Source organism: Notolabrus celidotus, chromosome 22, assembly GCF_009762535.1.
Source record: "Notolabrus celidotus isolate fNotCel1 chromosome 22, fNotCel1.pri, whole genome shotgun sequence".
NCBI classification, from domain to species: domain Eukaryota; kingdom Metazoa; phylum Chordata; class Actinopteri; order Labriformes; family Labridae; genus Notolabrus; species Notolabrus celidotus.
In genome coordinates this window covers 21,816,922-21,839,887 of record NC_048293.1, presented here as the reverse complement: position 1 = coordinate 21,839,887, position 22,966 = coordinate 21,816,922, and the positions used below count along the sequence as shown (strand labels likewise).

The 22,966-nt window shown below is 42.6% G+C and overlaps 1 protein-coding gene across 1 annotated transcript in view; it reads left to right on the top strand.

Annotated features, from left to right (window-relative positions):
• myt1lb (myelin transcription factor 1-like, b) overlaps nt 1–22,966 on the top strand; it is a 153,769-nt gene that overhangs the window by 109,213 nt on the left and 21,590 nt on the right. Inside the window, exons 10-15 of the mRNA XM_034675869.1 lie at nt 3,581–4,732; nt 8,855–8,989; nt 13,485–13,575; nt 16,641–16,751; nt 18,221–18,447; nt 19,137–19,429. Of these exons, the coding sequence (XP_034531760.1) occupies nt 3,581–4,732; nt 8,855–8,989; nt 13,485–13,575; nt 16,641–16,751; nt 18,221–18,447; nt 19,137–19,429 (2,009 nt within the window). The remainder of the gene's footprint in view (nt 1–3,580; nt 4,733–8,854; nt 8,990–13,484; nt 13,576–16,640; nt 16,752–18,220; nt 18,448–19,136; nt 19,430–22,966) is intronic.

Below are 22,966 nucleotides of genomic sequence, written 5' to 3'. Positions count from 1 at the left end.
CCTGCATCACAATTGGACCTGACAGTCCCTTCAAGTCCAATTAAGAGTGAGGCTCTGAGTGAGGAGTGTGTTAACCCTTTTTGGCACTCGGCTCTACCCACCCAAAGTGTTGATGTGGCATCTCAGCTGCCATGCTCCTATATTCTCACAGAATGTGAAAACTAGAGGTGTTCATTAGAGCCCACAGCGGAGGCCTAACCCTTAACACTGAGACAGTGGACTGCTGCCACTGTCAAGCTCCTCTCTCTCTCTCTCTCTCTCTCTCTCTCTCTCTCTCTCTCTCTCTCTCTCTCTCTCTCTCTCTTTTGGTTTTGGTGGCTGTTTGACATGTTTCTTTGGAAGTGCAACAAACATGCCACTGTGTCTGTTAAAGAACACCAAAGGTTTGTTCTCAGAATCCTTTTCATCTGAGAGTCTTTGATCCCTTTATGAGCTTTGTTTCTATTGGCCTGTTGTCTATCAGGGTCTGCTGTCTGTGTTTGGTTTCCTTCTTTATTTGTTGAAGTGTCCTCAGTATTTGTATTTGTTGTCTGTATTTGGTTGTGTAGTTGATAACTTTCCTTGTCTTTTAGTTGTGTTGTCTGCATTTGGTTCTGTTGCCATTATTACATTAGGTTGTCAAATTTGATATTGTTGTTTTTTTTGTCTATATTTGTTGTCTGCAGTCTTTAGTTTTGTCTGTATTTTTTGTTGTTGTGTGCATTTGATTCCCTTGTCACTTTGTTTTTGTTGTGCATATTATATTTATTTTGTTGATTTCATTTGGTTTTGTTGTCTGTTTTTGTTTGTGTACTCTGAATGTAATTTTTATCTTCATTTGGTTTAATTGTACATTTAGTTTTCCATTTTCTTTTTTGTTGTCTGCATTTGGTTCTGTTGTCATTTTTTTAGTTTTGTCTGTATCTGTCTTTGTTGTCTGTATTTGGTTCTGTTGTCAGTTTTTAATTTGTATTTGTTGTTGCCTGCTTTTAATCTTGTTTTAAGTTTTGGTTGTCTGCATTTAGTTCTATTGTCATTTTTTAGTTTTGTCTGTATTTGTTTTGATGTCTGCATTTCATTCAGTTGCCACTCTATGTTTTTGTCATGCATATTATGTTGTGGTCAGCATTTAATTTTGTCGTCTGCTTCTGGTTTTGATGTCTGTTTTTGTTTGTGTAGTCTGAATATCACTTTTTTGTCTTCATTTGGTTTAATTGTACATTTATTTTCTTTTTTTGTTTTGTTTTCTGCATTTGGTTTTGCTGTGGGTATATATATTTGTTCTTTGTTTTGGTTTCCTGGTCTTAATTTGACATTTTTTACATCTGCTATCTGTTTCACTGTGATTATTTGTTTGTGTTTACATTTGGATTGGTTGTCTGCATTTGGGTTTGTTCTCTTTGTTTGCATGAATTGCATGTATTTGGTTTTGATATTTCATTTGTTTATTGCATTGTTTATAGTACTTGCTGAAATGGTTTTTAGTTTTTTGTTTGACCGTATTGTTTTTTGTCTGTATTTGGTTTCATTCTTATTATTTGATTTTGTGTTTACATTTGGATTTGTTGTCTTAATGTGGTTGTATTGTCCATGTATGCATACATTTTCTGTATATGGTTTTGCTTTTTTAAAATTTTGCTTATTGCATTGTTTAAAATACTTACTTACATTGTTTTTATGTGTTTGGTTTTAATGGAATTTGTTTGTTGTCTGTATTTGGTTTCATTCTTAGTATTTTGTTTTATATATATTTATATTTAATTGCTTTTTAAAATGTATATTTTTAATTTGTTAATGCATTGTTTTTAATACTTGCTTACATTTTTTTCATGTGTTTGGTTTGACTGTATTTTGTTTATTGTCTGCATTTGGTTTCATTTTCTGTTGTATTTTTTATTTTGATTTGTTGTCTTTATTTGGTTGTAATTTCTTTCATTGCCTTTATCTGTTAATGTTGTTAATACCTGTTTTCATTGTCTGTGTTTGTGTTGTCTGTTTTGTTCTCTCTGCATTCTCCATGCTTTTTCTAAATAATAGATCACACAAATGAAGTTGTTTCCTAATTTGCTCGTGTTACGTCTACTTGCATGCGTTTTCTATAATTCTTCGCCGGGAGCTCCCAGGGCCGTCTTTCGGTTATTAGAAACATCATAATCTGCAGCCTTTCTCAGAAGCAGAGAAACTTTTCCATATGAATCATTATCATGCTTCCTATTTGCCCCAAGACAGCCATACTGTGTGGTCACTTGGCAGATTCCAATCTCCTTCATGTAATAGAGGTGACATTTGGGAGCTTCTCTGTGTTTCCCAGCGGCATGCACATCTCTATAGCTAATCCAAAGCCAATTCAGGGCAGCGGCAGTCCCTCTGTTCCCTCCTTAATCTGTTTCGCTTCCATATCCCTTTTGTGTACCTTGATTGCTCTTCAAATTGCTTTCTTGTGCCACGTTTCATACCATCAAAAATTAAACCCCCGGTGCAGGAGGTTGCTGTAAGAAGCCCTCCACTGTCAAAATATGTGGCTGGTCATTCGTGACTGTTTCCTCTCTCCACTCTGAGGCCCTTACCCCCAAAGCACCAATATTGCATTGCTCTCATTATAGTGGAGTGTGGGTGAGCTTTTGCACAAAGTGTCAATGAATAGTATTCAGATTAATTTCTAATAAACATTCTTGTGTTTTGTGCACATCTTTTGATCTGACAAGGTCCTCTTATCGTGTTTAAGTCTTTGAATTCAGTAATAATTAAAATTTCATCGCCAACAAATTCTCCATGTTTTTGCTATTATTATTATATTTCTTGTGATTTGCTCATTTCCATCAGAATTCAAACTCTCTTTTATTAATTCTCTGTGTGTGTGCATGGTGGGGGGGCCTCTGGGTTAATTTTCTCTGCAGGAATGTAAGTGGCAAATGTGACGCCAACGTGAGCAATGTGCTCTTGGCGGCTCAGGGCGGAAATGTGAAAGGAGAGATTGGAAGTGCTCCAGGAGTGAGTGCTTGAAATTACTGACAGAAGAGGTTCAGTAACCTTTTGCAGCCTGTCAGAATCAATTAGGCAGTGAAAGGAATTCTAAAGATACTGATGATTGAATGAAAAATGAACTTTACTAGCAAAGGATGAATAGCTACTGACTGAGGTTCATGGTGTCGCAGATGGAACACCAAATTATCTCTCAGATTTCAGACTCCCCTCTCTGTGATTCAAAAAAATCTCAGTGTTTTGATTTACACTGTTGGAAAATGGATGAAATATTATCTCATTTGCAGCTATTTACTGAATTCTTTAGTAATACTATTACTCATAAGACCTGTGAATATCCTTTTAAACACATTCAGCAAATAAGGGCAAAAATAAGGCTGCCGAAGATAGTCCCTTGTTGAGCAGAGCTGCTTTCTCTGGAACTTTCTGCTATATTTAACTTCCTGTGCTGATTCACAATTCAAAACACAAGCTGCTGTTAAGACTCTCAAAGTAAATTATTAGGGGAAGCAAAGAGTTCCTTATCCAATTTAGATGGACCAAGCCCAGAAATTTGATTTAGCAGTAAAATAGAATGATGGAAATGAAATTACAAGACGTTTGTTTTATCTTCCAACAGAGGACGATCAGATGAGCAGCGGTGAGGGGGCGGAGGGAGACATCAGAGGTGGTGGTGGCAATTTCAAATCTGGCCCAGGGATGGAGAAGGACGACAACAACAATGACGAGTACGAGAACTACGACGAGCTCGTGGCCAAGTCCCTCCTCAACCTGGGCAAGATCGCGGAGGACGCCGCCAACAGAGCCATGACGGAATCCGAAATGAACAGCAACTCCTCAAACAGCGCCGAAGAAGAAGACGATGACGAGGATGACGAGGATGAGGAGGACGAAGAGGAAGACGAGGAGGAGGACGAAGAGGATGAGGAGGAAGAGGAAGAAGAGGAGGAAGGGGATGAACCACAAAGGGGGGACTTGACTTTGGATGTTGACAGTGACGTTGTTCGGGAGACAGTGGACTCTCTAAAGCTGCTGGCACAAGGTCACGGCGCCGTGCTGTCCGACAACTTAGACGGGCAGGAGTTTGAGGGTGCAGGCGGGAACGGGGGTGAGAACGACTGCACTCACGGTGAGGGGAACCCACACGGTACACATGTTAAAAGCAGTAATGGACAGCTAGAGAACAGTGACGAGGAGGTGTGTCTAAGCAGTCTGGAGTGCCTACGGAACCAATGCTTCGACCTCGCTCGGAAGCTCAGCGAAACAAAGCCCGCCGATCGAAATGGACCACCATCCCTGCAAAATCATTTTTCATGCGGCGATCCCAATCAACTGGCACAGCATCACAGCTATGCTGACTTCCAACACAGCCAAGACGACAGGCGGAGTCTCGATAGGAACTATTCAGACATGGACAATCTCATGAAGCTGGAGGAGCAGCTGAGCCCACGCTCCAAGGCCTTCTCGAGCTGTGCACAGGACGACCGCTATCACACCAACCACCGGGACTTCGATGAAGACACGGCCTCTGTGACGTCAGACCGATCAGAAGAAGTGTTTGACATGACGAAGGGAAACCTGTCCCTGCTGGAGAAGGCCATTGCACTAGAGTCAGAACGCGCCAAGGTGATGCGGGATAAAATGGCGGCCGAAGCTGCCAGGAGAGACGGGGTGAGGTATAGCCATGAGGACCACGGGCATCGGCACGGATACGCTGTTGACCGTAAAGCCCGGCTTCCTGACGGCATGAAGAAACCCTTCTACCACAAAGGTGAGTGATTCTTTCAAACGCAGACACGCTCAAACGCTCGCCAATCCTCCGCCGGAAACCATATCTGCACAAGTTTGGACATATTTACCTTGTGTAACAAGCTCAGGTAAATGTTTGTCTGCCTCTGTTTGGCTCTGTATTCTATCTCTCCTGCACTGAAGACTAGACAGCCCACATGCATTCTGGGAACCTTACTATAACCCCAGGACAAGCTTTTTTAGCCAATTTGGAAATTCGCATCTCAGTAGCAGCGGGAGCGGCAGCAGCAGCTTATGTTGTTAAAATAGGCCAGCATGGAAACATCAGAGGGTAGGCTTGTCAGGCATAAGTAATGGCAATCTGCACGGCCTGTTAGGACCGCAAATCTCATCCCTGCGATGCAGCTTGGGGTAAAGCTGCCTATTTTTAACCCTGCGCAAGCACTTGGGAGAGGAAGCTACAAAACAGCGGCCCTCTGCATTCAGACAGCATTCATTCTGCAGAGACACACAAACATCGCTCATCGTGTAGGACAAAGACGGCTCTGTTGTGTGAGGGGTGATTGTTACACAGAGCCCTAACTGGTGGGTGTGCTTTAAAACATTAAGAGCAGAAATCTCAGGCTGGCTCATTACATCTCTTCCTGCAACAATATGCAGACATGCTTAGGTTAAATGATTCCCTCCCATAAAGAAGATTCAGATGAGACCGGCAAATAAGAGCATGCTAATTCACAGCAGGGGTGATATTACACCTTTGAATGCCACACAACTCACAGCCAGTATATATTGCCACTTAAATGCCACACAAATGTTAATTTCAAGAGCCTTCCATGGCCCCTGTGTCTGGCTAATGTTGGAATAATGAGAGGATGCGAGACAGTTGCATCACGATAACATCTTTCCTCGGGCGAGATAGTAGCAGACACTCGTTGACCAGGGTTCCTGTGTGATTCATAACGCAGAGCACGGCGAGGGAGAGGGAGTGGGTGATGGAAGACGGGGGGGTTCAGAGAAGAGGCCAGCTCTATAAGAGAAAGCATGAGGCTGAGATGAAAATTGAACAGTATCAGAATGACCGATAACGAACGACAGGCCTACTGACTGCACATTAATTATCCAGAGATGGTATGGTAATGGGGGCCATTTGCTATGCAAAGCACAGACCGTCCCCAGCCACAATCAATATCCCCTGCTTTCTAATATGTCTTCCACTTGGCTGCCTCCACTCTCCACAATGGAGGCGAACCCAAGCATCATGTATGGGTGCGTGTGCATTTGGAGAAATGATTTCGACCGCACTGTTCAAACACTAACAGTCGATGTAATAATGCGCCCCCAAAAGAAGACATTATTAAGGAGCGAAGTCATGCGTGCAGAACAACTTCTTCCTCCACGTGGAATTCCTCACATGCCAGACGTGACTCTGCAATACAGTTCCAAACTCATGTGACCCTAACATGACGGAGATAAACGAGTCGCACTGAGGATAATGAGACATCAGATTTCATTTGGTGACTCATTTGTAAATGTATGAATGTTTGTGTGCTCCGGTCCACCTCTCAGTTAGTCCTGATACTCGCCTCACTTGATTCTTCTTCTTTTTGCTCTTACAATCATCCCCCGCTTTATTTTGGTTTTCTTGTAAATTCATTAGGTCGAGCGACTTCCTCCAGCTTTACACCAAATTACTTTCTCAGTGACCTCACTCCTGAGGTCTTAAAATATGAAGCTCATGCGGAAGTGCTAAAAACTGCAGTTCCTCGAGCGTCCACTAGAGGCTGGCTGCAGAAACACAGGAAACCACAGACACACCCACTCAAAGAGCAGAAAATAAACATGTTTACCACCTGGTTCAAAAAAGAGTTTAGGTCTGAATAGCTACTTTCTCTATTGGCACCGTAGACTGTATAAATAATGGACATAGTATCCGTGACGTCACTCAACTGTTCCTGAAGCGCTGTTCTGAAGCCAACCAGTGGCGGCAGCCATATAGGAAAATGCTGAAATCAACCAAAAGAGTGTGAGGTAAAGAGGCGGGGTTTGAGCCTCCTAGCCAACAGCTATGTGTTCCCACCTGTCAATCAAGTCAAAAATTGGGCGTTAGAAAAAAATTCAACCCCCCATACAGTGTGTGCCGATAGAGAAATTAGCGTCGTAGACTGAAGCCGTTTTTTTTTAACCAGGCTGTAAACATGTTTATTTCTGCTGTAAAGATCGTCTTTTCACTTCCGCATGGGCTACATATTTTGAGACCGGAGGTTGCCACTTGATCTGCACACACTGTGCGAGGGTGAACTATATATTATAACTATAAGATATTAAACCTATGAGTTTTGCCCAAATATGGGCGTTGCTGACTTTATTGACAGGCGGGCACCCTGTAGCTGTTAGCGATAAGGCTAAAGGCCCGCCTCTTTACCTCACACTAGCTTGGACTATGTAAGGTTGAGTTCAGCATTTCCAATATGGCACCCGCCGACAGTTGGCCTCAAAACAGGGCACAGGAACAGATGGGTGATGTCACGGAGACTACGTCCATTTATTATACAGTCTATGGTTTGAACTAAAGAATGGGGATTGTACTGGAACTAGTTTGTTCTTGTTACTTTTTAAAATTTTGCTAAAAGTCGCAGTGTTCAACGATGGGATGATAGTCAACCAATAGTTGCGCTCTCTCAGCATGGACTAGGAACCGTCAGGAAAAGTCTTTATTGAAGCCAGTTGTCACCAGATCCCAACTGGATGTTCCTGGTACATTAATGTGGTTTGCTTTTAGGTCATGAATGTGTTGCAGCCTGATGGTCATTTTTAAGTAAGAAGGAATGGAGAACATGCCTCACCAGTGGCCAGCAAGCTCTTACTACCAGACCGGCTAACATTACAGACAGACTCAGCTTAGATAAGACAGCTGTGGTCAAAAGCTGCTCTTGCTTCTGCTCAGATTTTATGTTTACTTTCTTGGAAATCATTAAAAGGAGCAAGATGGGAAAGCTCAACAAGAATTAGAGTGACACCACAAGCTTCCCAGACTTTGCAGAATCTCTCAGTCTGTGAGTGGAATGTCCTCAGACTCGAATCAAACTTCTTCTGTATGTTGGCTTGAGTTACACACACCTGTAAAAGTGGAATCAGTGATCAGTCTCTCTGTGGCACAAGATAAAAACAGACAGACACTAACTGCGTCTTTGAGAAGATATAAAAGGCAAATGCTGCTTTCTAACTCGCTGTGTTTCATACTTTAACTGTGTCCAATGAGAAGCTGTTGTGTGTCGACTGTAAGAAGAATCCGTGACCTTGTTTTAAAGATGGACGATTACATCTGCAGAAACAATGCCAGTTGGCACGGCTCGGCCTCGCTGCTTTTTGGTGGTAACTTCATCTGATTTGGGTTTTGGGAGAAACAAGAGAGCTGGGTCTTTGGAAGGGAAAGACAATCTCATCTGATGTGTGTGTGTTTCTTTGAGTGTGTGTGTAAACTTTTTCAACCCTCACTGTCGCGCTCAGCTCAGCTTAACATTGTGAGTGTTTTAATGAAGACGAGTTTGATGAAGTCTTAATTTAATTTAATTTAAAAGCAGGATGAGAAGCTGCTCGTGAAGGTTGCCAACACCAGAGTTTCATGACTGTAAACAAACTTCATGAACAAGAGATCTCATTAAGGCATTTACATCTTCGTCCTTGTCGGTCTTCACTCCATGGTTTTAACTGAACAGTAGTTAACAGTTTCTTTTTTAAATCCAATAGAGAAAGAACTAAAGAAGACTTTTAAATGAAATCCACTTTTGTGTTCAGATCTTATGCAGAGATGCAGCAGGTTTAGAAATGATCCATCGTGTTACCTTTGAGTGAAATTTAGCAGGAAGTGAAAAACAAACTCACGAGAAGACCACACATTTGACTGTAGATTTATGTTTTGCAGGTTGTAGCTCTAAGGCTTGTGTTTGTACCTGGCTGTAAACATGTTTATTTCTGCTGTAAAGATCGGCTTTCTTGAATTGGTGTGTATGTGGTTTCCGATACTTCCGGGTACCAGCCTCAAGCAGGTCCTCGATGAACTGCAGTTTTGAACACTTCCGCACTGGACTCGAGGCCCAGACCCGAGGTTGCCGATTGGTTCACCTCAATGTATCTCTTTCTACAGATGCTTCCCGTGCTGACAAGAAAGAGAGTCGATGTCCGACGCCGGGCTGTGACGGCACGGGTCACGTGACGGGCCTGTACCCTCACCATCGGAGCCTCTCCGGCTGTCCGCACAAAGACAGGGTGCCACCAGAAAGTAAGCAGCTCACTCTCCCTCTAAACCGACACTGGTTTCTCTTTGACTTTGTGTTCTGTGACGTTCATGAATCTGCATGTGTCCCCGTGTTTGCCACGCTTTGTGTGCTTTCTATGTTGCTGATGTCAGACCGTGGGGGGACATCAGGGGTCAGAGGGGTTGACCTCTTGCATGGGATCATGGTAGTGCTTTGTGATTGCTTGCTAATGGCTGATTTATACTTCTGCATCACCCCTATGCAGCAGGGGCTGACACGGTCATGAGCACCACATACTTCTGCGTCGATGTGTCCGTGTCACTCAGCAATTCTCCACCGAAACGCTTGAGGGCAGTGTGGTCTCTCTGATAGCCGGTCGCCTGCTTCCGGCCCCGCTACGATCTCTGTTTACTTTTCCATAGAGATTCAGAGCGTGTTATGTTAATCTACAGCTGATACATGTTGCTGTTTATCATACAGACATGATTACATGAAGAATAGAGAGGAGGAGATGAAATACACGGCCGCCGAGCAGACCAACCACAGGGCTTATGATCTGCTTCAATTCTACGTGTAGTTACATTTTGGAGGAGGTGCATATCAGCTACGTGCATAGGCCTCTGCGTAGGTACAGGAGTTACACGGACCGATTCGACGCAGAAGTATAAATCAGCCTAAAGTGTGTTGTGGTGATGAGGTAGTTAATGAGGCCTTGAAGTAGACTGCTGTGATTGATCGGACAGTCGAGAGCTGTCATTCAGGGTGTGACTGCATGAGACTTTGTCCTCCTCCCAACTGAATGACGGTGAATGAGATCCACTGTTTGTTCCCTTAATCTGAGGGCTGCTCCTCTTCACGGCATGCCTTCTTATCGCATGTGTGAATCAAAAGAAGAGGTCAAAAGACTCGCTTCTCTCTCTCCTCGCTGTGTGTAGTTTTTATGTCATTACTCTTTCTTTAAAAAAAACTGAAACTGTCACCGACCTCAATACCTCGTGTCTCCTTCAGCCTCCCAAGCCAAGAACCCCATTCATTTATTTGTATCCCTTGCTCTATTAATTTCCTCTGAACACAAAGGCAGTATCATATCTCTAAGCCATGGATCAAGTGAAGTGGTAATAAACATTAGCCTTGAATGAATATTGTGGTTTCCCTTTAGAGATTTCACCCTGCCTATTTAGTCTCATTCACCTTGTGCAAACTTCTCAATAAAAAGCCCCTTTACACGTTTCATTAACCGCAGCGTGAAAATCAAGTTATGATCTGCCGTGACCCAGACTGCAATCAAAATAAAAGAGGGTCTTTATAATGACAAAGAAATTAGTTAGCATTAAAGCCGGGCTTGTAAAGACCAGGCGGCTCTCGTTCTCAGGAGCACGGCTCACACAGAAAGGTTGCTGCGCTCAGATGTGCTCCTTTCTCCCAGAAATGTGAAATGACCTCCAGCGGCTGACCTTGACTCGGATCAAGAGCCCCAAAATGGAATTTGGACTTGGCCTGCATTGATTGTCACTGGAGAGTTGGGAATATGATGTCAGTGTTCCTCCTCCTGTTCCTGGTTTGTGTTGATGGGCTGGCTGTTTTGGGGGAGATGATACCCCTAATACGGCACAGGATGCTTTGGGTCACCAAAAGTTCTCCTCTTGATGTCTTTGGTGTCGTCTTCAGTCCTTCTTCTCTGACTTCAGAGGGGTATAATGATAAAATATGCACACACACACACACACACACACACATGCAGAGTCATGTTGCTGTTAAAAGGTAACCTACTTTGGGTGCTTTAAGTGATCATATGGTGCATTATCAACATAGTGCATATTACAACAGTGAATATGATCACTTATTATATCTTTAAACTTTGACTCCAAACATTTGAATATCCAAAAAATGTCATATCCCTGTGTATTCTTTATATGACTTCATATAGCACAACTGAGTGGAAATGTTGAATTAACCTCTACACACAGACGTAGACGTAGTTAAGAATCAGAATCAGAAATACTTTATTTATCCCAGGGAGGGAAATTCGGTCAGTACAGTCTGCTCTTATAAACAGTATGTAAGAAAGTCAAAATATTAATAGAAGAAGGAATAAAACGAGATATAAATACAAATAAAATAAAATAAAATAATAAAGTATATACAGAAGAGCTGAATAGTTAGAATTATCTATGCACAAAAGCGCTGGGAATGAAGGAGATATATACAAGGTTGTTAAAGTGGCAGGATTTAGGAGCGGCACTTAGTGTTTCCAATCAGATGTAAGGAGGGACCTAGGCCACCCCTCTGGAGTTACCACTGCCTGTCGTATGGACCGTTGGCTGGCATATTAAATGGACCCTGCACGTCTGAGATATGTGAAGCCAAAAAACACTTCCATAGGTGCTGGCAGAGACGAGGCATGATATGAGCTCTAACTATGATGTTTGAAATAAATATATTGGACTTGTATTTCTTTTTACAGTTTGACCCAAGTTCCATGTGTTAACATGAAGGAGGCAGGGCTTATGACCTGTACTGCAGCCAGCCCTACCAATTATGGCCTTTGCTTTAATATACAGTCTTTAGTGACAGTTTATTGCAGCCCTGTGTGTCTTACAGACTCATTGAGGTCCATTCAGTGTAGCTCATGTTGTATTCTCCTTTCCAACATGTTGTAACATGTAGAAGTTTGTTTGGTGAAGGTTTGCAGAGTCCAACAAAGAGATCGCTGAAAGTAAAGAAAGATCCAGTTCCTTCAAGCTCATTGGATCTTCATGGTGGGATGTTGTTTGTAATTACTCGCTGCAAATGTGCAGAACTTAAAAAAAAATAAAGGCAGGGCACTTGGTCTTCAAACAGTCCAACAGATGAAATCAGATGTTTTAAAGCCGGCAGATTAAGTCAGGACGTCTTCATAAAAACACTTAAACCATCTTAGATTCCCTGTTTGCTTGTTCACATCACTTAGCATCAGTCAGGAGTGAGTTTAAGGCATAAAAAATGACTTTTTAAAAGAAGAAATAAACAATAAAAGCTGACTTTTGTTTACACAACACTTCCCGCCCCAGTTCTGATGTTTGAGCCTCATCACGCTTCCAACCACCACCCTGAGTAGATTTTAGTTTGAAGTCTGTTAAAGCCTGTTGCATCTCTCACAGACCTTAAAGGCATTCAAACACCTCGACCACATATCGCTCCACATCGTCTCAGTCCGTTTACAGGAAGGGTCATCTCAGGGTTCTGCAGGTAGAAGCGCTAACAGCTAATAACAGTCTTCACTTGGTTTCTGTCGCTGTGTGGTCAGCGGCGTCCTGCAGACTGACTTCCTGCTTTAACACTTTAAAAGTGAAGACGAGAGCGTGTCACACATGTAGCCCGCCTGTGGGGAAGATTCAGCTACGGGCAAGTCTCTCTCCCCCCTATTAACACATTTGCTGAACTGAATGGACAATGTATTATTAATGCAGTGGCTTCATTTAATTGGGAAATCACACAGCGAAACCAGACTGCTCCTTGGGAAATGTGAAAAATGACAATTAAATTATATCTCAAATTCATTAATTCCCATTCCTGTTTGCTCTTTTCTGTAGAATGCTAAAACATTTAATCAGCTCACATGGGAGTCTTTGTGTCTGTCTTTAAAACAAGTTACCTTTTGTAGCATTCAAAGTGTTTCTTCTTTTGTGATTCGTCTCCTCAGCGTGCCTATAGGTCTCTCTGAATCCAGCCTGGTGTTCTTGTCTTTGCAGAGGGCAGGACAAAACTGGGATATGCATAATGTATTGGCTTGTGGCATGTTGAGGTGGCTGGCTTTGTCCAATTACCTGCACCGAACACCAATTAGTATGTAAGGGAAGGAGGATGATGAGGGGTTAAAGTTTAAGGGGGTGATAATGATGAAGCCGGTGCCGATGGGGTTTGGCCCTGTGCGCAGGACGACCCTTCCCCGCGCCCCCGCCTGCAGGGCTCTGACGGCTCCTCTTGGACATCCATAGATCATTAATCTAATTGGCTGGTTGCCGAGGGGATCTGAGACAGTTATGGACTGTTTTAATGGTAAATGGTATTGAAGACTGCGCTCTCTACCCTAACAACGTGCAGCTGATAACAACGCGCACTCTATCAAGGAGCTGTGTTCTGTCTGTCTGCTTCCTACATTGATTTCAAGGCTTGTGTTTTGCATGATTGCTAGCTGTTGGCCGCTCTGCATGCCCAAAAATGTCCTCCCATTTCTGTCTCTTGCCGGCTTCGTCCTGTTAAACTTAAATGACATCTTTTTATTCATGACTGTCCCCTATTCCATGAATACTAATTTGAAAGGGCCGGATAAGTGGAAGCAATATGGTGGGAAACCTCGCCTGCCCTCTCAAACTAGTGTTCATTAAAATGAAGAAGAGGTCATTTGGGTTCACACAGGCTCATTTCTTAATGATGTTTATAATGCCAAGCTCCTCACACACTAATAGAGCTCACGCGTGACTGTAAGGGGCTCCTAACCTTCCCTGTCTTTCACTCCTTTCTCCTGTCTGAACGAAGTTGTGGCTATGTATGAGAATGTTCTTAAGTGTCCTACGCCGGGCTGCACGGGACGCGGCCATGTCAATAGCAACAGAAACTCCCACAGAAGGTAAGTGACAGCCTGCCGTGTGAAACTGGCACTGTCCGTGTTGCATCCCGTCTGTGACTGTGGGAATTCTTTAATGTTTTATTTATCTGAATTATGTTTTCACCCGTGTTTTTCATGTCATCCTTTTTGTAGTTATTGTTAACCTCCTGCTTTTCTTTTTGCATGAAGTCAGTTATTATGCACTTTTAAAAAACAGGACTCAATGTGCACCACTCTTAAGACAGAGGGGTTACAATAATAATAATTTGTAATGAGAGAGCAGCAAAATAAAACAGGCAGTTCATAAAATCACACAAGTCAAGATAAAGAAATAAAGCATTTTAAAAGACAAAATTCCCCCAAAAAACTCTAAAGGAGTACAATTATTTTAGACTATATTTCTCTCATTCATTTGCACTGTTATCTATTTACATTGTCCATTTTTAAACTGTCACTGCACTACCTGGACTGTGTACATAGGCTGTTTTTATATAACTATATTTTATTGTATTTTATATTTCAATTTTAGATATTTAAAAGCTGGAAGAGAGAAACCGCATCTCGTTTTTCCTGTATGTCTCGTATCTACAGTGAAAATTGACAATAAAAACCTTTGAATCTTGAATATTGAATCTCTTAAGACAGTAAAAATAAAATTAAATAAAATTCAGATTAAATCAGGAAAGGCTCACCGATAAAAGTTTGTTTTAAGAAGAACCCCAGCAGCTGAGTTCTATACAGTTTGGAGACGATCAAGGGATTTTTTGTGCAGGCTGCTAAAAAGACTGTTACAAACGGAAGAGGATTAAGGCTACTGAAAAAAATAATAATTAAGGTCAAATTTTTATTATTATTATTATTATTATTATTATTATTATTATTATTATTATGAGAAAAAAGTCAGAATTCTGAGATTAAGGCTAAATTTTTTTTTTTAATTATTGTTCTTCTGAGAAAAAAGTCAGAATTTTGAGATTAAAGTCAGAATTCTGACTTTAATTTCAAAATAATAATAATTTTAAAAAATTGGACCTTAATTTATTTATTTTTTTCCAGTAGCCTTAATCCTCTTCCGTAGTTACAGTAGTCCAGGTGTGATGAAATAAAAGCATGTAAAATCATCTCTGTGTCTGTAAAAAGGAAAAATGGAATGAATTCTAGAAATATTTCTGAGGTGATAAAAACACGACGGTACAAATTTTGTGGTACGATGTTGCAAACCTCTTCAGAGCAGGAATCTAAAGCTAAACAATTAGCAGCAAATAATAAATTAGAACATTAATAACCCCACATGAGAGGACTGTGGACGTGAGGTAGTTTTAGATATTTAGCTCAATTAGTTGTGGAAACTTCAGATAGAAATAAACCCCCAAACTTTAAATCTGATTAAAAATTGTCCGTGTTGAAACAGGGCAAAAGAGTTGAACATGTCATGCAGCAAATCCAATAAATGCCCTAAAAAAGGTTTAAAGATTTTAATATCAGCTCTGTTTTCTGATAGTCATGCCTTATTCATTATATTTTGCTAGAACTTGTCATAGATGAAGCTTTGCATCAAAACTACAGCCCACACTGTGCAGGATGCTAGTTTGAGCTAGCTTCTAATTTAACCTGCCGCTTATCATCTGGAGCTGAAAATAGTATTAGATGTATTGCATATGATGCATGCACAATTTGTGTGTTGCACACATTTTAGGAGAAGTAATGTGACAGCTCCAGCTCCAGGATGAAAGGCTCAGTTTTGGTAGCCATGATTTGAAGTACAGGACAGAGCAAGAGAAGCTCAGCATAAAGACAAAGAGACCCTGACGATAACTAAAGGTTTCCCTGTTGTAACTGCAGAGCGACACAGACTCAAGTATTCCACAAAGACAAAGGTTTAGAGTTCATCGCATGAACACATCAATGTTTCAGACTAAACCTATGCATGTCCTGGTCAGGAGCCGTGTGTTGCTTTCTCTTTGTTGTCGTGTAAAGAAGCTGCACCTGAGATACGTGCAGACATTTTTATCATGTTGGGTAGAAGGAAAGAGTTAAAGTAGTTCAGCTTCCCAACAATTTCATAGTTTAACTGCGACTGATTAAAATGCAGCGTTTCACATCCTCCACAGCATAAATCATTTATCAGCTCTTGTCGAAAAATGGCATCCATCAGGTGCAGGTTTGGAGGGGAGCACTGAAATAGCTGGGCGCTCTTGCGGGTGCTGTCAGACGGGGCGAGGTGACAGTGAAAGAGGAGTGTCACCCACAGCAGATGCTCAGGGAGTTGAGCATAGCAGCAGCCATTAGCACCTTTCTGCCACTCAGCCAGGGTGACAGGAGAGGTGCAGACCTGGGAGGACCAGAAAGCCTCCCCGCTGTGCTCACTGACATGACACGGCTGCAGCGCAAAATAGGCACACATATGGACACGCACAGTAAACTTTCACTTTTACGAGACAGAGCCGGCATAAACTACCGCACACTCTTCCCCCCTGCATGCATTCATGCACGTCTGATGACAGGTGCTCACGAACGCAACTCCACACTGGCTTCAGGCCACTGTCAAAGGTAATTCTTTCACTGCAGCCCGGCACACTGCAGCTGACAGACTGGATGGAGAATAATAGGGGTTAAGGATAACAGCATGAACTTTTGTCACATTTGGTCAGTTAGTTGTCAGGAGGAAGTTTTACAGCCATAATTCTGTAGGAGCACACTGGACGTGTAGATCCCATGTGTATATAAATGTGTGTGTCCTGTCAGCAGGGAAACAAAATGCTGCAGAATGCACATAAAAATGCACATTAGTCCATATGGGGATATCTATTCTGAGAATTATTTCAAGCTGCTCAACCAGACACATGCAAGCTGTTGCCAATTTTGTCGTTACAGAGGTGTTAAAAGGATGAAAATGAATGATTTTGCAGTTTGCACAGAGACTTTTTTAAAAACCGGTAGACCTTGAATTGTTTGGCTGACAGCTGTTTTCAGCCAAGTCCTCTAACAAGCTGCACATTTTACAGCATGTCCATACCATGTAACATTTTCACATATCAAAACGTGTCAAGTTTCACTCCGCCACTTAAGTCCGTCTCTCGTTTCAGTCTGTCAGGTTGTCCCATCGCTGCAGCCGAGAAGTTGGCCAAAGCCCAGGAGAAGCACCAGAGCTGCGACGTCGTCCCCAAGTCCAACCAAGCCTCGGACCGAGTCTTAAGGTAGGCTGTGATCTTCACCTCACTGATCAAGACATTCTGTGTGAGTGTGGAAGCATGTGATATGGTTTCATGTGCATTATGGAGAAGTGTGGGGTTTGATTTGAGCACTTTGCTGCCCTGGGTAAGAATCAGGAAAGAGAACTTTGTAAGCATATTACTTGAGTTTCAAACGACTGCAGCTTCTGTTTCTAAACTATTATTACATTTAGATCCTCACATACCAAGAGAGGTTTTTGTTGAGTTTTAAACAAATTATTTTACATGACTAAACATTACACTGGCATACATAATTCTCTATATGTGAAACAGTGAATAAATACGTATGCACAAGATCACACCTGCAGATCCAGTTTCCTTGGTCAAGTTGAGAAACATGTGAAAAAACATGAAAAAATGTGTTAACAACTTTCAAATTATTATTTTTATTATTCATTATTCAAAAGAATTCTATGGAGGGGGAAAAATATTTTAAATCAACATGTTAAGGAAATTTTTTTTTTTTTAAACCCAACATTTTGTAGTTTTTTTTTGTATTCTGGTATTTTTTGCTGTCAAAATAAAAGTCTAAAATTTGGGTCTGAAAAGTTTTGAATATTAAATAAAAAAAGGCAGAATTTCAAATACTATTCACCTTTTCTTGAATGATCTATGGTGGTTTTTCTCTTCTGCTGAAAGGACATGCGTGTTCATATTTTCAGGTGTTCTTATTTTGAAATGAAACACTCAGGATGTAAAGATCTGCTTTTCACTCAGATCGGAACGTTTCGTTTTTTCCGTCCTGCATGTTGCAAAGCTGTCGAGATTTCCAAGGTCCCCTCTATGTTTTATGTTGATGTTTTTCTGTCCCCTGAGAATACTTCAGCGAGACTGCATGTTCATGTTTGTGCTCTCTATTGAAGGAAAATCACTTTATTAGATTTTAACAAAATTGGCCTCATTTGTCAGAGCGCAGGCAGAGCCTTTTGACTGAGGAAGTCTTTGATAGTCATGAAAAAGCTGTGATGAAAAGTCATAAGTAATCCTGGATTTTTTTATTTAGATTTAACTGCAGCGCTGGATCTTACATTTCATTTCTTCCTGCTCTCAGATTGAGTATATAGATGCAAATCAAATAATAAAGGCATACGAGGAGTATGGAAGTGTAATAACAGATATGCAGAAATTAAATTCTGGCTGTTTTATTTACTAGGCATAGAAAACGCTTGTGTAACAGAGTTTTTTCTATAAGCAAGAGGAAGAAAACACCCACGCTGTGGTGGATAAAAAGGACATATCAAACCCTCCGTCACCCCTCCATCCTCAGCACCATCCTCCATTTTCTTCCCTTGGAGTTTCTTCCATGCCGGTCCGCCCCTTCCCTTTGCATCCACCCTTTTTTTTTTAACCCAAACCTCCCGCTCCCTCACCTTCCCCTGGGCAATGTTGAGTGCCTCGGTCCAACTTCCACCCCCTCGTCATTTATTTTCCAGGCCTATGTGCTTTGTCAAACAACTGGACTATCCTCAGTATGGTTACAAGAACAATGTTTCCACCAGCACGCCCCGCTCCAACCTGGCCAAGGAGCTGGAGAAGTACTCCAAGACCAGCTTCGACTACAGCGCCTTCGACGGCAGCAACAACCACCAAGTGTACGGGAAACGGGCCATCGCACCCAAAGTTCACGGACAACGAGACACCTCGCCCAAAGGATACGACGGTAAGACCTCACTCACTGATCAGTTCTTGACTTCACATAGAAGTTATAAGGATGTCTTTGTCATTTCCTGCAGTCTTCCCTTGCAAAATATTCCTTATGCTTCAAATATTCCCGGTATCAAGAATGACCTTTCAGGGTAAAACAAAAAACATGTTATTTTTTTGGGGAGTTTCGAGATTACATTTGAGGAAGGCTATGCAACGCCTGTTTTTGGTTTCTGAGGAGACTCTTCAGTAATTTCTGAAAGACAATTCCAGTAACCATCTGAACCGTCTGCAGTCAGCGGCTGAAACAAGCACTTACACTGGATGCGTTTTGATCAGGCGCTGTCATCTACAGAGGGTGATTTGCAGCTATTTCAGCCATGTGATGGCTTCCAGCTGAGGCAGTGTGCTGGAGCAATTCCAAACATGTTTGAACGTTCTATTTATTTAAACAACAGAATATAGAGAAGGGCCACCCCGGTCTGAACTACTCGCATGTCTCTTTAAGGTTTCACATCTTCAAACTGTAACTGGTAAAGGAAGCAGTCGTCCTCTTCTAGCGTCAGGCCTTTCAGAAATCCTACAATAAATCAATCAAACACATTTGAAGTCAAACTAATCCACAGACCACCTTCAGTAGTTTACCTCCTGTAAACGCCTTCAGCCCTCTTCTCACTCTGGATTTCTTTAATTCCCCCCTCACAGCCAAACGCTACTGCAAGAACTCCAGCTCGGCCAGCAGCACCACCAGCACCTACGCCCCTAGCAGCAGCAGCAGCAGCCTGAGCTGTGGAGGTGGAGGAGGAGGGGGCATGGGCGGAGGAGGCAGAGGGGGCGGGGGAAGCAGCGCCAGCAGCACCTGCAGCAAGAGCAGCTTCGACTACAGCCACGACATGGAGGCCGCCCACATGGCCGCCACGGCCATCCTCAACCTGTCCACGCGCTGCAGAGAGATGCCCCACGGCATGGGGGGGAAACCCCAGGACCTGTGCTCACAGGTAGGAGGGCGGAGGAAGGATCATTTCATACAGCATGTTTGATTACCTTGACTTCTCCTGCAGAGAGACTCACAGGTGTAAACTAGGGATGTCAACAATTAATCGAGTATCGATTAATTGATTATTAATTGATACATTTTTTTGTTTCGATTTTATATCACATGGAACAACACACACAACTGCCCCAAACATCACTCTGTTTGACCTTATTTAGCCTTCTCTTTAAAGGAACACTCCGTCACAAACCAAACAGCAGACTGTTGTCAGAAATGAAGCCAGTGAGGGAGAACTGCAGTTCCCAGAGTGTCCACTTGAGGCTGACTCCAAGAACCAAAGGAGGTTCATTAGATTGCTTATTAAACTGTCTGTTCTAGGGATGTCAACAATTAATCAAGTATCCATTAATTGATTGTGAAGAACTTACTCCAACACTTTTTTTTGTTTCGATTTTCTATCAAACATCATGTGGTCTTATATTTGGTTCAGCTATCAGGGAGGTGTTTTAAGTTTAAGGCATGTTTCGATGTGAATCAGCTGACTGAAGGTGTTGCTCACAGGAAAATGCTTCAAATTTACATCCCTAGTGTAAACACTTTTTTAAAAACCAGGTGTTTGTTGAGCAGGAAGTCACCTGATTTGACCCTGAAACCTCCTGTACCATCACTTCACCTTCGTTAGACTTCGGCCTCCTGCTGCACTCACACCGATCCATGGACAGATTATCTCTGTGCGTCCTTCATTATATTAATGCTGGCAGTGAAAACTGACAGAGATAGGAGACTTCAGCTACACACACACACACACACAAGCACACTCACACTCACACACACATTCCATTAAAGATCTGGGGCTGTGTCTTACACTCAGGGCTCAGCAGGGCAGTTTTTTATTTTCCGTCTGGGGATCAGATAGGAGCAGGACGAAGCAGCGTTTGACACGGCGTGAGCCCAGTGTGTCATTTCTGAGGAGATAAGGTGACGGTGTTTCAGTATTATCTGCACCGAGATGCTGAGCTGGAAAATGGGGCCGAGGAAAGAGAACGCGCAGCAGAGGGCTAATGCTGGCTTAATGCTAATGTTGACAGCAGAGACCGCTGGAGAATGAGAACGAGGGAGAGGAGAGGAGAGGAGAGGAGAGGAAAGGAACTCAGGAAAAAGACAGGAGGCAGGAGAAAGGAAGCAGAAAGGATGAAAGCCAAAAGCAACACATTTCCAAAGAAAAGTGGAACGGAATAAACTTGGCGGGTACAAACGCCTGAAGCAGTCAGTACTTCCTCCGGTCGTACTTCACTTCATTGTCTGTCGTCCTCCTGCTCCGGGCCAGACGGGCAGGAAGCTCTCAGGGCAGGATGGGAAGATGGGAAACTTCAGAGGGCTTTTTTGATTTCTTCTTCTTCTTCTTCTTCTTCTTTCCTCTTTCATCTTAACACCTCACCTCATGGCACACACTGTTCCTTTCTACGTCTGAATGAAACTTCACACACCCGCACGCACACCCATATATATCCACGTCTCCTTGTCTTTCAGCCTGCCTATCCTCGTCTCTCTCTCTCTCTCTTTCTCTGAGTCTTTGAGGCGGTTCGTCTGAAATAGGTGAATGTATTTAATGTGGTAGAATTATAGCTTGGTGAAGCTGCATCAGTAGTTAAAGTAAAAAATATGTCAGGAGTAATTCAGTTACTGAAATTCTTACTATGTCTATGTTTTTGAGATTAAGGTGGGTTGATCAGTCAGATTAGTAACACCGTCACACCCAAACATGTCCCTCCTGAAACTATGAGAAGTAGGAACTAACATGGTCAGAATAAGCATGTAGCCTCGGTCTCCCTCCCAGAGTCCCCATAGTAACAGAGGTCAGGGGTTATTGAGGGGGGCGTGCGTGGAGCCGGGTGGTCTCTAATGAAGGAGGTGGTGCTCATCCTCACATTTCATCCTCGTTAATTCGATATGAAGGGGTGGGTCACGTTAATTTATGGTGACAAACAAAACAATAGCTGACACGGGGAGGAGGGCGGACCTCTGAGCGTGTTCGCAAGGACACAGCAAGTCACGGAGGCACATGACGAGGCGTCAGATCGGTTCATCGGCAGCTTGACCTTCATTTTTACAGACACTGTTTGAGTTTCCATTCGAGGATAGTTAAACATTCTCAAACCTGGGGTCAAGATTTTAATATTTCGGGCTCTAAATCACAAACTCTCTGGGTCTTAAATCTTTGGAGTTGATCCAGTAGATTGCTGAGAAACAGGTGATAACGGCTGCAGCGTGATCAGGAGCCAGTAGATGAGCTCAACAGAGTGTGCTGCTTAAAAGTGGGGATGTTACGGTAGCACACGAAAAGGACGACTCAAACAAAGCGTGGTACATTTTGTTGAACAGCAGAGGGCGCCACCTGCCTTAACTTCTCTTGTTTTGACATGCGTCCAGTTTTGTTTTTTTTGTGATAGAAGTATTTTAGTTGTTTTCTCAAGTCGACTTAGCATCAGATGTTCACCTCTAGTGTTTCACACACAGACGATACCCAGGCGGCCTGACGACGGATATTTAACAACCTCTTAAGCATATTTCACTTTGATTCATTTAATCTCTCTATCCACTATCAACGGATTAGTGGCTAATCTCTCTCTACCACTAACCGAGTTCCAGCTAGCGCCTCTACACCAGGGGCCCGTATGCACGTCCATCCATTACACAAACGGGACCATAAGTCTTAACCAAGCAGCAACCTCAGGTCTCAAGCTATAAAGCCCAGGCGGGAGTGTTATAAACTGCAATTCATTGAGAATCCGCTTGAGGCTGGCTGTAGAAACACAATGAACCACATACACACCAATTCAAAAAAGACGATCATTGCAGCATTAATAAACATGTTTACAGCCTGGTTAAAAAAAACAGCTTGGGTCGGGGGATGATTTTTTTTCTCACGCGACGGTTCAGAGGATATTAAGATTACGAGTTTTTGCCCAAATAAGGACATGACTGACTTGACTCCACACATAGCTGTTGGCTAGGAGGCTCAAACCCTCTTTACGTCACAGTATGCCTGGTTGAGTCCCGCATTTTCATTTGGCCGTAGTGTTAGCCGTATGCACAACTGCAAATAATTGGCCAATTAACTAATTGCGCCATGAAAGCGAGGCTGGTGCAAAAACATCATTTGTCCAGGGAACCTCCTGGAAAACCTCTGTCCAGCAAATTTGAATTGCTCATGCCTACTACGCATAGGCAACAATAAACATGGCGAGTGATAACGGTGTGTCTGAGATAAGATCAAGAAAAAAAAAATTTCAGCAGAAGATGAAATTCCCATTTTATTAGAAGAATATAGAATAATGAACAAACAGCTGTTATCAGCAAGTCAAGCATCACAGATTACAAACAAGGAGAAAGGGAAAGTTTGGCTGCAGATATTGAACCGGGTAAATGCGTGTGGTGTTTCTGAGCGCACAGTAGAAGACCTACAAAATAAAATAAGCAACATGACAGCGGCTTTGTGCAACAAGCATCGCCACCAACAGGTGCAGTAATCCTGCCATTA